Source organism: Montipora foliosa, chromosome 8 (assembly GCF_036669935.1).
Source record: "Montipora foliosa isolate CH-2021 chromosome 8, ASM3666993v2, whole genome shotgun sequence".
NCBI classification, from domain to species: domain Eukaryota; kingdom Metazoa; phylum Cnidaria; class Anthozoa; order Scleractinia; family Acroporidae; genus Montipora; species Montipora foliosa.
The window spans coordinates 15,062,202-15,075,049 of NC_090876.1; the positions used below are offsets into that span (position 1 = coordinate 15,062,202).

Sequence of the window (12,848 nt, forward strand, 5' to 3'; positions counted from 1 at the left end):
ACTCTCGTTAGTTTAAACATACAGTCAGATGCAGTTTTAGTGATATGCTCATTGAAGTTAAGATAGCAATCAATGTGCACTCCCAGGTCCTTAGTTACTGTCACAGGCTTGATTTCAGTTCCCAATATTGTGGCACTTGGAAGAGTGGCAGGTAAAGTCCCCATTAGTTGGGGAACGCCCACATAAAGAAGTTTTGTTTTATCAGGGTTGATGAGCAGTGAGTTTCTACAACACCAACTCACTATTTCTTTGAGATCTTCGTTTACAGCAGAGATAACGTCTTGAAGTTTGTTTGACGGGAACCCGAGGAAGATTTTTGTGTCATCCACATAGCCCATGGGTATGCAGTGTTTTGGGACTCGAAGGAGATCATTTACATATAATGCAAACAGTACTGGGCCCAAGATGGATCCTTGCGGTACTCCGACTGTTAAGGGTAGAGGGCTGGACAAGGTATCCTGAATCTTAACGACTTGTTGACGTTGTGACAAATAGCTCTCAAACCAGGCACACGCTAATTCCGATAAACCAACGTTGCGAAGTTTGCGCAACATCAAGTCATGTCGAATACTATCAAAAGCTTTGGACATATCCAAGAGAACAATAACAGACATCTTTCTGTGATCCATGTTATTTAGCAGTTCGTCTGTGAAATAGAGTAATGAGGTTTCGGTTGAGTGAAATTTTCTGTTTCCGCTTTGCATTTGATGTATTATATTGCTTGAGTCGAGGAAATTGACAAGCTGTGAGTGAGCTGCTCTTTCACATACTTTAGATAAAATAGGTAGTAGTGAAATTGGTCTTGTGTTGGCAGGCTCCTCACTGTCCCCTGATTTGAGAATTGGAACAATTTCTGCTTTCTTCCATTGAAGTGGAAAACTGCCCAAAGAAAAGGAGTCATTTATAAGACTAGTTAGGATAGGAGCTATGAGTGGTGAACTATCTTTCAGAATTTTTGCATTTACTTTATCGCAACCGGGAGCTTTGTTAGACGGTAAACTCCTAATAATCCTCTGCACATCGCCCGTAGTGATGGAACGAAACGTAAACAAGGTAGTATTATTTTGACCAGAGCTGTGAATGGATTCACACGGATGAATTCCCTCAGTGCCTCGAATGTTGAGATTGTGTTCTTTAGCAAGATTCGTGGCTTTCAAAGCTGTCACTTTTCCCACATTAGCATAAAATTCATTGAGTTTATTTGCCAGAAGGAGTGGATTTTCAACAGCGGCTAATGGAGCGTTTTTCTTTGGAAGACAACGGTTAAGAATTTTCCAGATCGAGTTGGAGTTTCCATTCGATTTTAAAATTTCAGAACGAACATGTTCTTTTTCAGCAAGCTTGATTTCCCGTTTGACTTCCTGACGAAAAAAGCGATAAGCATTCCAGTGTAATTTGTCGTTGGTTTTCATCGCCTTTTTATGCCACATATCACGCGTGTTCATTAGTCCTTTGATCTCTGGTGTAATGAATGGATTAGGCCTTGAATTTATCCTGATTCGTTTGATTGGGGCGTGATCGTCCAAGACCTGAAGAAAAAGGCAGTTAAAGGCGTTTACTTGATCGTCAGGATCATCAAAAATATTAGCTATATGGAAGGGAACATTTGCCAAATCATCAATAAAGCCATTGCGATCGTAGTTTTTATATGTTCTCGTGGTTACAAATGTGTTCCGTGGCCTTAGTGTCTTAAACTTGAGTGTTAAGCTCACCAAACTATGATCGCTAATTGCAGACTGTATCACATCGCAAGCGTAGATAATATTTTCGTTCGTAGTCAGAGCAACATCGATGAGTGATTCAGAATTTTCGGTTACTCTTGTTGCGGTCTTAACGAGTTGTGTTAGGCCAAACGTCGAGCAAAAGTTGATCAACGCGCGACCCCCAGGATCAGTTGTTCCAAGAACATTACAGTTAAGATCTCCAAGGATTAGCACATTTAAGCCACGTAGCAAAGAGTCAACAAACGTCTTGCTTAAGTCTTCTAAGAAATCTATTGGGGCATCCGGTGGTCTGTAAACTGTGCAGAGAAGAAAAGATTTAAATTTCTTATACTGTACATTCATCCAAAGCTGTTGAAAATTGGATTCAGACATTGAGGACCATTTTTCAATCACTGAGGCCTTATAAATTTTTTTTACGTAAACAAGTAATCCGCCACCTCTCTTGTGCAGCCCTCGATCTTGCCTGAAAGTCGTATATCCTGGAATGCGAATATCCGCGTCACATATTGTAGAGTCCAACCACGACTCAGAAATTGTAAAAATGTCGTACTTGTTATTGATAATCATGTCTTTAAGAAAGATAATCATGTCTTTAATAAACATCAGTTTGTGAACAACGTCTAACCAAATCACTGGAGCAATATACCATATTATTATGCTCTGTACAACCATAATTTGTAGTAGTACTCTATGCACTCTGGTTTATATACACATTAATTTAGCCCCAATATCCACATATACGTTCACTGTATATGCTCTGGTGTGTAAATACATTAAAAACTGCTGTTATTAAAATTAATAGATGGTTTTCAATCACGTGACGAGTTAGCCATGTTGGTGTACAGAACAATAGCAAATTATAGCTCATGTTTTGCATTATAATAGAGTCAAATTCCCAAAAGACTTTTTTCTCTATTGTTCTGTACACCGACATGGCCGCTGTGATGTCAGTTGAAAACCATCGATATGCAATAATGTGACCTTTAAGTTAAGTCATCCTTAAGAGTAACAGCTAAAAAAGGAGCAATACTTAATAAGATTATTTATAAATACTGTACATTTAAGAAGATGGGCATTTCCTACATGGTAAAAATATGCATATAAGGCCACTCACCCTTTGCTCTTTCAGCAGCACCCACTATACACTCTGTTATTTACATACATTAATAACATAGAGGGCAAAATTACTGAATACTGATTGGTCAATGAAGAGGGCATTTTTTGTTAATTTGCTTGAGAAGAGGGCAAAATTACTCGCTCACGATTCGTCGAGCGCCAAAAATTCTCGCTCCTGATTGGCTGAACGTAGCTCTTCCACATTCAGTTGGTTTCTTGTTTGAGAAAAACAACTTCGTCTTCTTCGAAGTTTGTCTTTTAATTCGCGCGGCATTCGCCGAAAAGGCATAAAGATTAAGAACTAGCTTTAAAAGATGATCTGGAATTTGAATTTTCGAGTGGCAAGAAGAAGGGCGAAAGATTTTTTTCATGAAAAGCTTAAAACTTGGATCGACTTACATGGCGCCCAGCGTAGCGGGATTGTGTGGTTGAAAAACAAAATGATTCCTTTTGTCAAGGGCTTTCAGTTTACCACGACATCTTACAGCTCAACAAAAAAGGTCACAGAACAATTTGCCATTGACGGGAGGAACGAGTAGCTCAAATCTGGTGGATTTCTTTGGACAAACCGTTTGCTATGTTTACGGATGCGTATTTGCAAGTGGTAAAAACCTCTACAGCACAGGTGAATAAAATAAATTGAAGCTTAACATTTGGTTCAATCGTTGTTACTGTTGTTCAGGAATGAAACTCGTATTTTCCACTCGAGTGGATGTAAATAAAAATCATCTATACTCGTTTTGGACACAAAGAGCAAGTTGACTTGCTTGTCTGTTTGTCAGTTGTTTTGCTTCCGAGCGAACGAGTATTTTAACTCAGCTTAGCTGACTATTTTTCGAGGTGTCTCAACAGTGTTAAGAAAATTTTGCCCGCTATGTTATTAACAAGTAATCGCAATGGGTACTCGTAAAATTAAGGATTAACATCACTTGTGTTTTCAGAAGTTGCTGAAATTGCTCTCGTCGCCGCGCGACTCGCGACCACAGTTTCACGCGCCTTGCAGCTGCGAGATGGCAGGATTTGATGTCCCGTGAGCAGAAATCTTGAAATTTTTTTAACTTCCCACATTGATTTTTTGTTCATTTTTGGACAACGTGGAGATAATTGTAAATAAAATCCGTTTCTGGAAAGAAAAATAGGGGTCACCGAACGTCCAAGAGCGTTAAATCCAGGCAAAGCTATAGCAATGGCCTTTTGCCCTATCATTTTTCATTTTATTACTTAGTGCGCGCGCTCGTGTATGACGTGGCGTGTGCATTTGCGTGCGCAGTAAGGATGCGCAGAAACAATTGGCGCGAACGTCCTTAAAACACTCGTTCGCTCGCAAGCAAAACAACTGACAAACAGACAAGCAAGTCAACTTGTTCTTTGCGTCCAAAACGAGTATAGATGATTGTTATTTGCATCCACTCGAGTGGAAAATACGAGTTTCATTCCTGAACAACAGTAACAAAGATTGAGCCAAATGTTAAGCTTCAATTTATTTTATTCACCTGTGCTGTAGAGGTTTTTACCACTTGCAAATACGCATACGTAAACATAGCAAACGGTTTGTCCAAAGAAATCCACCAGAAAAAAATCAATGTTGAAAAATTTTAACCCTTAGCTGACTGTTTTTCGAGGTGCCTCAACAGTGTCAAGAAAATTTTGCCCTCTATGTTATTAACAAGTAATCGCAATGGGTCCTCGTAAAATTAAGGATTAACATCACTTGTGTTTTCAGAAGTTGCTGAAATTGCCCTCGTCGCTGTGCTACTCGGGCAATTTCAGCAACTTCTGAAAACACGCGTGATATTAATCCTTAATGTTACTCGGCCCCATGCGATTATCTATACTGATATGCAGGTGGATTTTGGAAAGGGACAAGTAAAAAGTCAAAGTTACTTGCCCATGGGGCAATTTCATTTCAGAAGATTAGTCTTGCCCTGCTATATAATTTATGTCCAAGATATCCAGTCCTCTCAAAATGTGTTAGTGACAACATTTTATGTCTTATTTTGCCTACATCAGTAAGTTCACTACTTAGAGCCACATAAGTCTTTCACAGGATCCCCCTGCCTGAATTTTGTTTTTTACTTTCTATTGTGTTGCCAGCCACTGCAAACATTTTGAGGGGCTCAATGTCAATTCCACTATGTTTGCTATATAGCCTATAAGCTGCATTTCCTTACAATACTATGGCTGTCTGCATTGCAGTTTTTAGATGCCTCCCACGGGGACAATGAGAAAATCCACTGATGCAAATGAAAATATTCTCACACAATTCTCCAAATGAAGTAAAAAGGGGTTCATTTATTGTCTTATGATAGTCACTTTGCAAATGACTGCAACATTAATTTCAACCACTTTCTGCTGGTCTTAATCAGTCAATAGAATCACTCACCTGATTTGCCTGTTTCTCACAATAGATACTTTTTCTAGGTAATAAAATTCACTTTCTCTTTGAAAATGCTCATGAGAGCCCCTGTTTTGAAAGAAAATTGTACAATTATCATAGCTTTCACTCATGCATATAACTATTAGTGGTTCCCAGATACAGGGTTCAAATCCCTTTTCAGAAACAAATTTCCAGGACTTTTCCAGGAATCAGATTGATTTTTCCAGGACTCTAAAATTCACATTAATCCTTTCACTCCCAAGATCTCAAAGTTAATTCTCCTTACTGTCTGCCATACATTTCATATTTTTTACTTGAGTTTAACAGATTTCCAGGACTTTCCAAGATCAGCAGCCTTTTTCCAGTCCTGGAAAATGCCACAGTAAAATTCCAAGACTTTCCAGGACCTGTATGAACCCTGCAGACAGAAAGGCCTGAAAGGAAAAAATAAAAAGAAGAAGGGCTGTGTAACCTTTTAACAGGCAATCAGACAAATTCATATGCAAGCCACCTGCAATGACGTGAAACTCTGCGGCATTCACAGATACGAACCATTACTGTAGGACACCAGCATGTCTACCTAGAAATCAAGTTTTTTCCCTCTTTAATGCTTGCCTCTATTTTAGCCCGTAGACTGTTGGAACAGATTATACACTTGTTATCAGTTGTACCCTTCTGAAGCCCACAATTGCAAAATGCTGGATCAGAATTGTTGACCTGCTTAGGAATATAGGAAAGGGATGAAGAGTTAGCATTAGACCAATTGTAGCCCTTCTCTCTCAACCACAAAAGGGAAACAAATTCATGGAGGAACCAACATTTCCACACTTGCATTGACAAAATATTCGCCATTTACAAGGTCCTTAGAGTTTCTGCTAAGAAATTGTTCTCAAATGCATCATCTTCTATTTTTCACGACCCAAATGTGGTAACAAATTTAAAAAGCCGGAAGTGAGTGCATCATGCAAACGTGCGATTCAGTTATACCAGAAACCCATAAGGGTTGAAACGTGTAACGCGCGTTCACAGCTTCCGAATATTCAGTGCGAACTGATTAGTTGAATGTTTCAGTGCTAAGTACCATATTTGAAAACCCCTCGCTCTTGTTGTTCCAAATATGGTACTTAGTAAATTAAAAATATTCAGAAGCTTGTTTCCCAGAACACAAGGGGCCGTTACACGTTTCAACCCTTATGGGTTTCTGGTTATACTACAACAATAACATTTTACTGTCAACTGGAAATTACAGTAAGATTTATGAAGGAAAATAGCCCCGCGAAGTTGGTTTTGGAAAAACAAAAAACATACGACGAAACATTGACATTCTGTGAAAGCTACAAGAGCAAAACTATGAAATTCTAATGACAAAAAAGAAAATGAATGACGGCAAAGAATACAGCTGTAACAATTGGAAGTTAAGATGTGAAAAGGCAGCCTTAGAGTATGGCAAGGATGCCTAAAAAAAAACAAAACTACTTACCGGTGTTTGGTACCAAAACAAACAGCAGAAATTGATCTATGAAGATGGCTTCTCCGATCTCAACTACCACACGCATGGGGACTTCTGAAGAAGAAGGCTTTTGATACAGTCAACCATGGCTTTTGATACAGTCAACCATGAAATACTTCTGGATAAACTAAATTTTTATGGATTTAGAGGAATTCCATTGGCCTGGCTTGCTAGCTATTTATCTCACAGACAACAGTGTGTCATGGTTCATGACCATACATCTACATATAATACGGCTGAATGTGGGGTTCCACAAGGTTCAGTCCTTGGACCTTTACTTTTTCTTTTATACATCAATGATCTTTTTCATGTCTCAAACCTCCTGACGATCATTCTCTTTGCTGATGATACAAATATCTTTTTTCGTCATAATGACTTGGCTACCTTAGTAACCATCCTTAATGTAGAGCTCGCTCGTGTTTCTTCTTGGTTTAGTGCTAACAAACTCTCTGTCCATCCTGACAAGTCTAAATTCATCATTTTTCACCCACGTGGTAAACAGATGAACCTCTCAGATATAAACATTTCTAAAAAAAATTCCCCCATCACACGTGTGCAGGAAGACGAATTCGTTGGAATTATCATTTATGAAAATCTATCCTGGAAACCACATATCTATGTTGTCTGTGATGAAGTCTCTAAGATAATTGGAGTTTTGTGCAAGGCAAGGCGATACTTTCCTTTGGATACTCTGAAAACTTTATACAATGCTCTTTTCGTGCCTTACATCAATTATTGTACTCTAATTTGGGCTTCTACGTATATTTCTTACCTTGAACCACTTTATGTACTTCAAAAGAAAGCCATCCGTATAATTACTTTTTCTCCCCCACGCACACCTTCTAAACCCCTTTTCTCTAAAAATAATTTTCTTTCGCTCCATTCTATCTTTAAATTCCGTGTGGCCTGTTTTGTTTTCTCACATTTTAACAATATTCGGCCGACTCCTGTTTCCTCAATCCTTCATGTTAACCATGAATATCACGATTATTTGACTCGTTCACGTTTTAATCTTCATAAAACCAACCACAAGTATCAATTTGCTATCACCTGGCAGGCTCCTGTTATTTGGAATGATATTCCGGTAACAGTGTGCAACAGCCTTACATTATGTAACTTTAAAAAAAAAGTTGAGACTGCATTTTCTGAATGCTTGAGTTAGTATATTGAAAAATTGGCTATGGAACTCATTTCCCTTAATTCTATAGTCTGATCAAGTCCCTTGGCACTAAATTGTATACTTTGTGGACAAATTGTTACTGTTTTGTTTTTGTTTTTGTTTTTTTTGTTTCCTGTTATTTGATATTTGAAACAATTATACTAGGAGTACTTGTTTATGCAATTTATTTAATTATATTATCCTTTGTGTTTGTAAATTAAGTAATCATATTTAGTTGCTTAAGTATTTTAGTTAAAGCCTTCTTCTATTCACGCAAACTCTTCAAATTATGTTTGCTGACCATATGCCATTTAAGCCTCCAGCTTTGGCTGTTCGCATGTATTCCCCAGAGTCTGATGTGTAACAATAAACAACAATAAACAAAAGGTCTAAAAATACCTTTTTTTAATTCGTGCCCAGGTCTTCCAAAAAAATGACCCGGTCCAATATGGCGCGACCAGTCACTCGCGCCGAGAGCGATTTTGAGTGGACTTGTGCCCACCGTGCGAGAGTCCTGATCTTCGTCTCGGGAAACATCCGGACTCGAGGGAATACAAAACTAACTAGTTTCCCGAGAGATCACACATAAGTGCTTTTTTATACGTTTAGACTTTTCCTTCAACAATCGCAGCAAAACATCCGAAGCGGGCAACAACTGCGGAATTGTATCCCGGTCGGGTTACATTTGAATTTGATCAGGGGCACGCGACCAAGAATCAATCAATCACAGTTCTCGTTTTTTTGAGTGAAAGTCTAGGTGTACAACAAAACAAGATGTTTTCGTTATTTTTTGCGCTAATTGTTTCTACAACCGTCGGTTTTGTGTAGCAGTGTTTAGTGCTCTTATGTCAAGGCCAGTCCATTCGTGGACGGTGATGCCAACTAAAATTCCCTGGATTTCATCCCCTTCGGTGCGGGCCATTTCTACCCGGCGATTTTCGGAATATCACATTATGATGTCATTTCAACCGATTCTAATAAAAACTGGCCAGTGATTGAAAGAAACAGAAGTGTTGAAATTGAGTTTTACATTAATTAATTAATTAATTAATTAATTAAGCATGGAGCCTATATTCATAAATGGGGAGCATTAAAGGATTCTTCTTTCTTCTAATACTAGCTATCCTAACTAGTCTCATCAGGATTAATAAAACGCAAAAGAAATTTAATTTATGCTTAAAGTTGTGGCTGGTTGGTCCAATAAGACAGTTCGGAGTTTCAAAAAAATGCATGCGCGCGTCGGGATAAAAACAATATCAATATCTTTTGTATTTTTAAAATATGCTTGATTTTATCCCGAAGCGTGCGTGTGTTTTTTTGGAACTCCGAACTGACTTATTAGTGGCGCAAAGACAAAAAATCAAAAGCAACTTATCGATCTGCCTTTGTTTATAGGCTGACGTGTACAGTTATGGTGTTCTCCTTTGTGAAATGAGTATCAGACAAGAACCTAATCGAAAACAGCTTGAGATGCAAGTAGACATGATAGAAAAAAACGATCAGTGTTCGCTAAAGCGCCGCATTGTGAGAAGTTGTGTTCACGAGGATCCTGCGAACAGGCCATCTATGGACGAAGTTATTGAAGAACTTATGAACTGTCATAGACGCACTAAGAATGAAGAATCAGCCAGCAGCAGATTAGTGCAAATCAATTCAAGAAAATACTTTGCCAATCCTGCTGGCGAAGAGCATAACAGGTATTATCATTTGCCATCTTCAGGGAATAGAGTTTCTGTAGAAGAGAAGACACCAAAGGCATCTGATAGTGGACATGTTGGAGCGCTCAGGCAAAGGTTCAAAAGCATTCCTGGTCGAGTTTCAAGACGTTCACAAGGACGCTACGCAATAGTACTGGAAAGTGAAAATAGGATGTATGTACCAACGATTCAAGGCAAGATGACGTCATATGATGTGAAAAAGGGGCTGTTACCACAGGATAACCGGGGTAAAGTAAGTGAAAGGCCAGAAAATACGGGGTACCCAAAGGAAGGGAGGGGAGGCTGTCTTATCATTTGGGGAAAAGAATATTGGAACCGTGCAAACGGCGACTCCAGTTTTGCCGACAAAGTTTCGTGTACAGTCAGGCAGTGCGAATGCCCAGTCTTCCCAGAACGGGCGGAGTATGGATGGACGAAGTGGTTGCAAAGTTTTCCTGTAAGCAGAATGAACAATTCAAGCAGCAATTGCCACGACTCAATCCTCGCTAGTCATTCATCCACATTATATTCGAGATACAGCGTGAAGAGGTGTGATGCTAGTGATAACAGAAGTGTGGGGTCCCGTAGGATGCCTGCTCCAACGGTTCAAGGCAAGATGACGTCATATGGTGTAAAAAAGAGGCTGTTACGACAGGATAACCAGGGTAAAGTAAGTGAAAGCCTAGAAAATATATCCCAACAGGGTCCTCAAGGAAAGGGAAAGGAAGCTGTCCAATCAGTTGGGGGAAAGAACATTGGATCCGTGCGAAGAAGAACGTTTCTTGTGCAGTCAGGCAGTACCAATGCCGAGTCTTCCCAGAACGGGCGGAGTATGGATGGACGAAGTGGTTTGCAAAGTTTTCCTGTAAGCAGAATAAACAATTCAAGCAGCAATCGCCACGACTCAATCCTCGCTAGTCATTCATACACAAAATTTCGAGATACAGCGTGAAGAGGTGTGACTTTGTTTAAAAACAAGGAATGTGCGCTGGGTTCTGTTTGAACTTGGGTACGATCCGAGGGGTAGCCGTTCGCGGGAAGGATGCAACTAACTCCGAAGATGATCACCCAGGATCATGGAGCCAAGTCACAATGACTCGGCAAAAGAACTTTTGTCATCGGAGATTAGTATGCTCCTCAGAGACGCCAGAGAGTCGTAGAGAGGGAGAGTTGCACCATTACAAAACATTAGGCCCCTTGCAGAACATAGCCGTGACCTATCCCAGGGTGCTTCTTGGGGACCACGGTCTAATGGAATAGAAACCGAGGTTACATAGCTCATTTCGTGACAATTATACATGGAGTCTGTCCCATACTATTAAAAGGTAACACCAATATCTAACCAGTCGGATGGCACTTGATAGGGTGCGAGTACTTGAGAAACAAGTGTAAAGGGACGTAAAAGGTACATTGCAATGGAGTTTTGCAATATTTTCTTGACATAAAATAAGAGAGTTTAAAAAGCGGAGGCAATAGACCACTTTCGATGTATTAAAATTCAGTCCTAAACAAAAGGCATCATCTCGAGGCTCTGGGGAATAAACTCATGCAATCGTTATATTTATTCCCCAGAGCCTGGAGATGATATCTTCTGTTTAGGACTGAATTTTAATATATCGAAATTGGTCTATTGCAACGGCAACGAATTAAACAATGGATTTGACGAGCCAAAAACCAATTGTGCAGTACATACCTTTTACAACTCAAGTAAATTTTTTATCATGTTCTGCAAAATAATGAGACATGACCAACCTTGGACAAGAGAACGTCAGCGCAACGGTAAATAATCGCTTTTCTTTCTGTTGTTCCAAGTTATCCCCACTTGTTTGGTGTTAGTCCAGTTCGCTCGCATCACACGAGTTTAAAAATATGAAATAATAACAACACAGATCCTATAGATCAAACGATCCTACCATTGCAGATTCCACGCCTTGGCTCTTAATTTTAATTTTTAAGTGTGGTTTTCAATGTCCTTGTCTTGACAGATGCTTAAACGCCTTGATTTTCAAGTACAGTTTCCTGTCATTTTTAAGCAACTCGTTTTTTTTGTTGCGTACAGTGATGTGGTAACTTTCCCCTTTTCCCGCCACTTAACGCCACTGAGTTTGTAAGCTTTACTTATCCACGGTAATGCTTTCAAGACGTTGACTTTCAAAACTGCAGTGCCTATAACTACATGACTACAAGTTAAAAACTGTAAAACGAGCCACACAATCATGATCTATGTAAAAGTGTCTGAGCTTCTTTTTGAAACCACTAAGCTTTCAATTCCCCAGCTGACATCATTGGAGGGATCACTCTGAGCAATTGCTCCGTAATTAGCCCTAACCACGTGGTTACGTGGATAGTAAATTCTAAATTTGAGGTTGTAGATATTGATCTCAGAGGTCTTTTGAAAAGTTCGTACTAGTACTCCCACTATGAAGAACTTTCATATATGTAATTCGTGTCTTTGACCAATCAGGATCGACCACATTTGCACATGTGTGCCGTGTTGCCGTGTTGTTGAATGCCTCATGATAACTCAGAGGGTTTATTAGTAGTCGTGCTTTTCTAGGAAAGCAAAAAACAGAAACAAGCAATACTCGATATTCTTGAGTGGTGAAAATGTTTTGCAAACATAAGGTTTGATTGCGAGAGTTTATTCCTGCATTGGTTGGTACGGTGGCCCACAAGGGAGATGCGGCAAATTAAAGAGTTGCTGCAAATTTAAATAGTTGCTGCAAATTAAAACATCAAAAGTATGCGCGCGCACTGAAGGAAGGACAGGTACAAATCATAGGTCTCAGGTCATTGTTTTAGCAATACAGAGACAACCCTAACTGTTCACAAATGCTAACATTAGGACTAATTAAGCCTAAGGCTAGCTTTAATGGCTGTTTAGGATACGTTCTGTATTGTTAAAACAATGATCTGTGACTTGTGTTTTGTATCTGCCCTTCCTTCAGTGCGCGCGCATACTTTTGATGTTTTAATTTGCAGCAACATCTTTAAAGGGGCTAGGTCACTCTATTTTAGGTAATTTTGTTTAATTTTGTTAATTACGAGCTCTAAACGTCAAATTGGCTGAGCAAGGGTCTTTCATCTGCAAAATCACGGCCACATAACAACTGAGAATGATTTTCCAGCTTTGTAAATGACATTTTGATATAGACTGATATAGATTTTAAAAAAGGGGGGGGCCGAGATTTTTCAAATTTACCCAAATTCAATCCGTATCAATCCTCTCCAGTTTTGTCCATCCATGTCCCCTCTTGGCTTCCCT

General features: G+C 39.3%; 1 protein-coding gene across 1 annotated transcript; it reads right to left on the reverse strand.

Annotated features, from left to right (window-relative positions):
* Nucleotides 1–370: 370 nt before the first annotated feature.
* On the reverse strand, nucleotides 371–2,105 carry LOC137967685 (uncharacterized). The gene is made up of 2 exons (XM_068814212.1): nucleotides 966–2,105; nucleotides 371–646 (listed from the first exon to the last, which is right to left on the reverse strand). Exons 1-2 carry the CDS (start codon nucleotides 2,094–2,096, stop codon nucleotides 635–637), a joined length of 1,143 nt encoding a protein of 380 aa, XP_068670313.1. The 5' UTR covers nucleotides 2,097–2,105; the 3' UTR covers nucleotides 371–634.
* Between the last annotated feature and the right edge of the window lie 10,743 nt (nucleotides 2,106–12,848).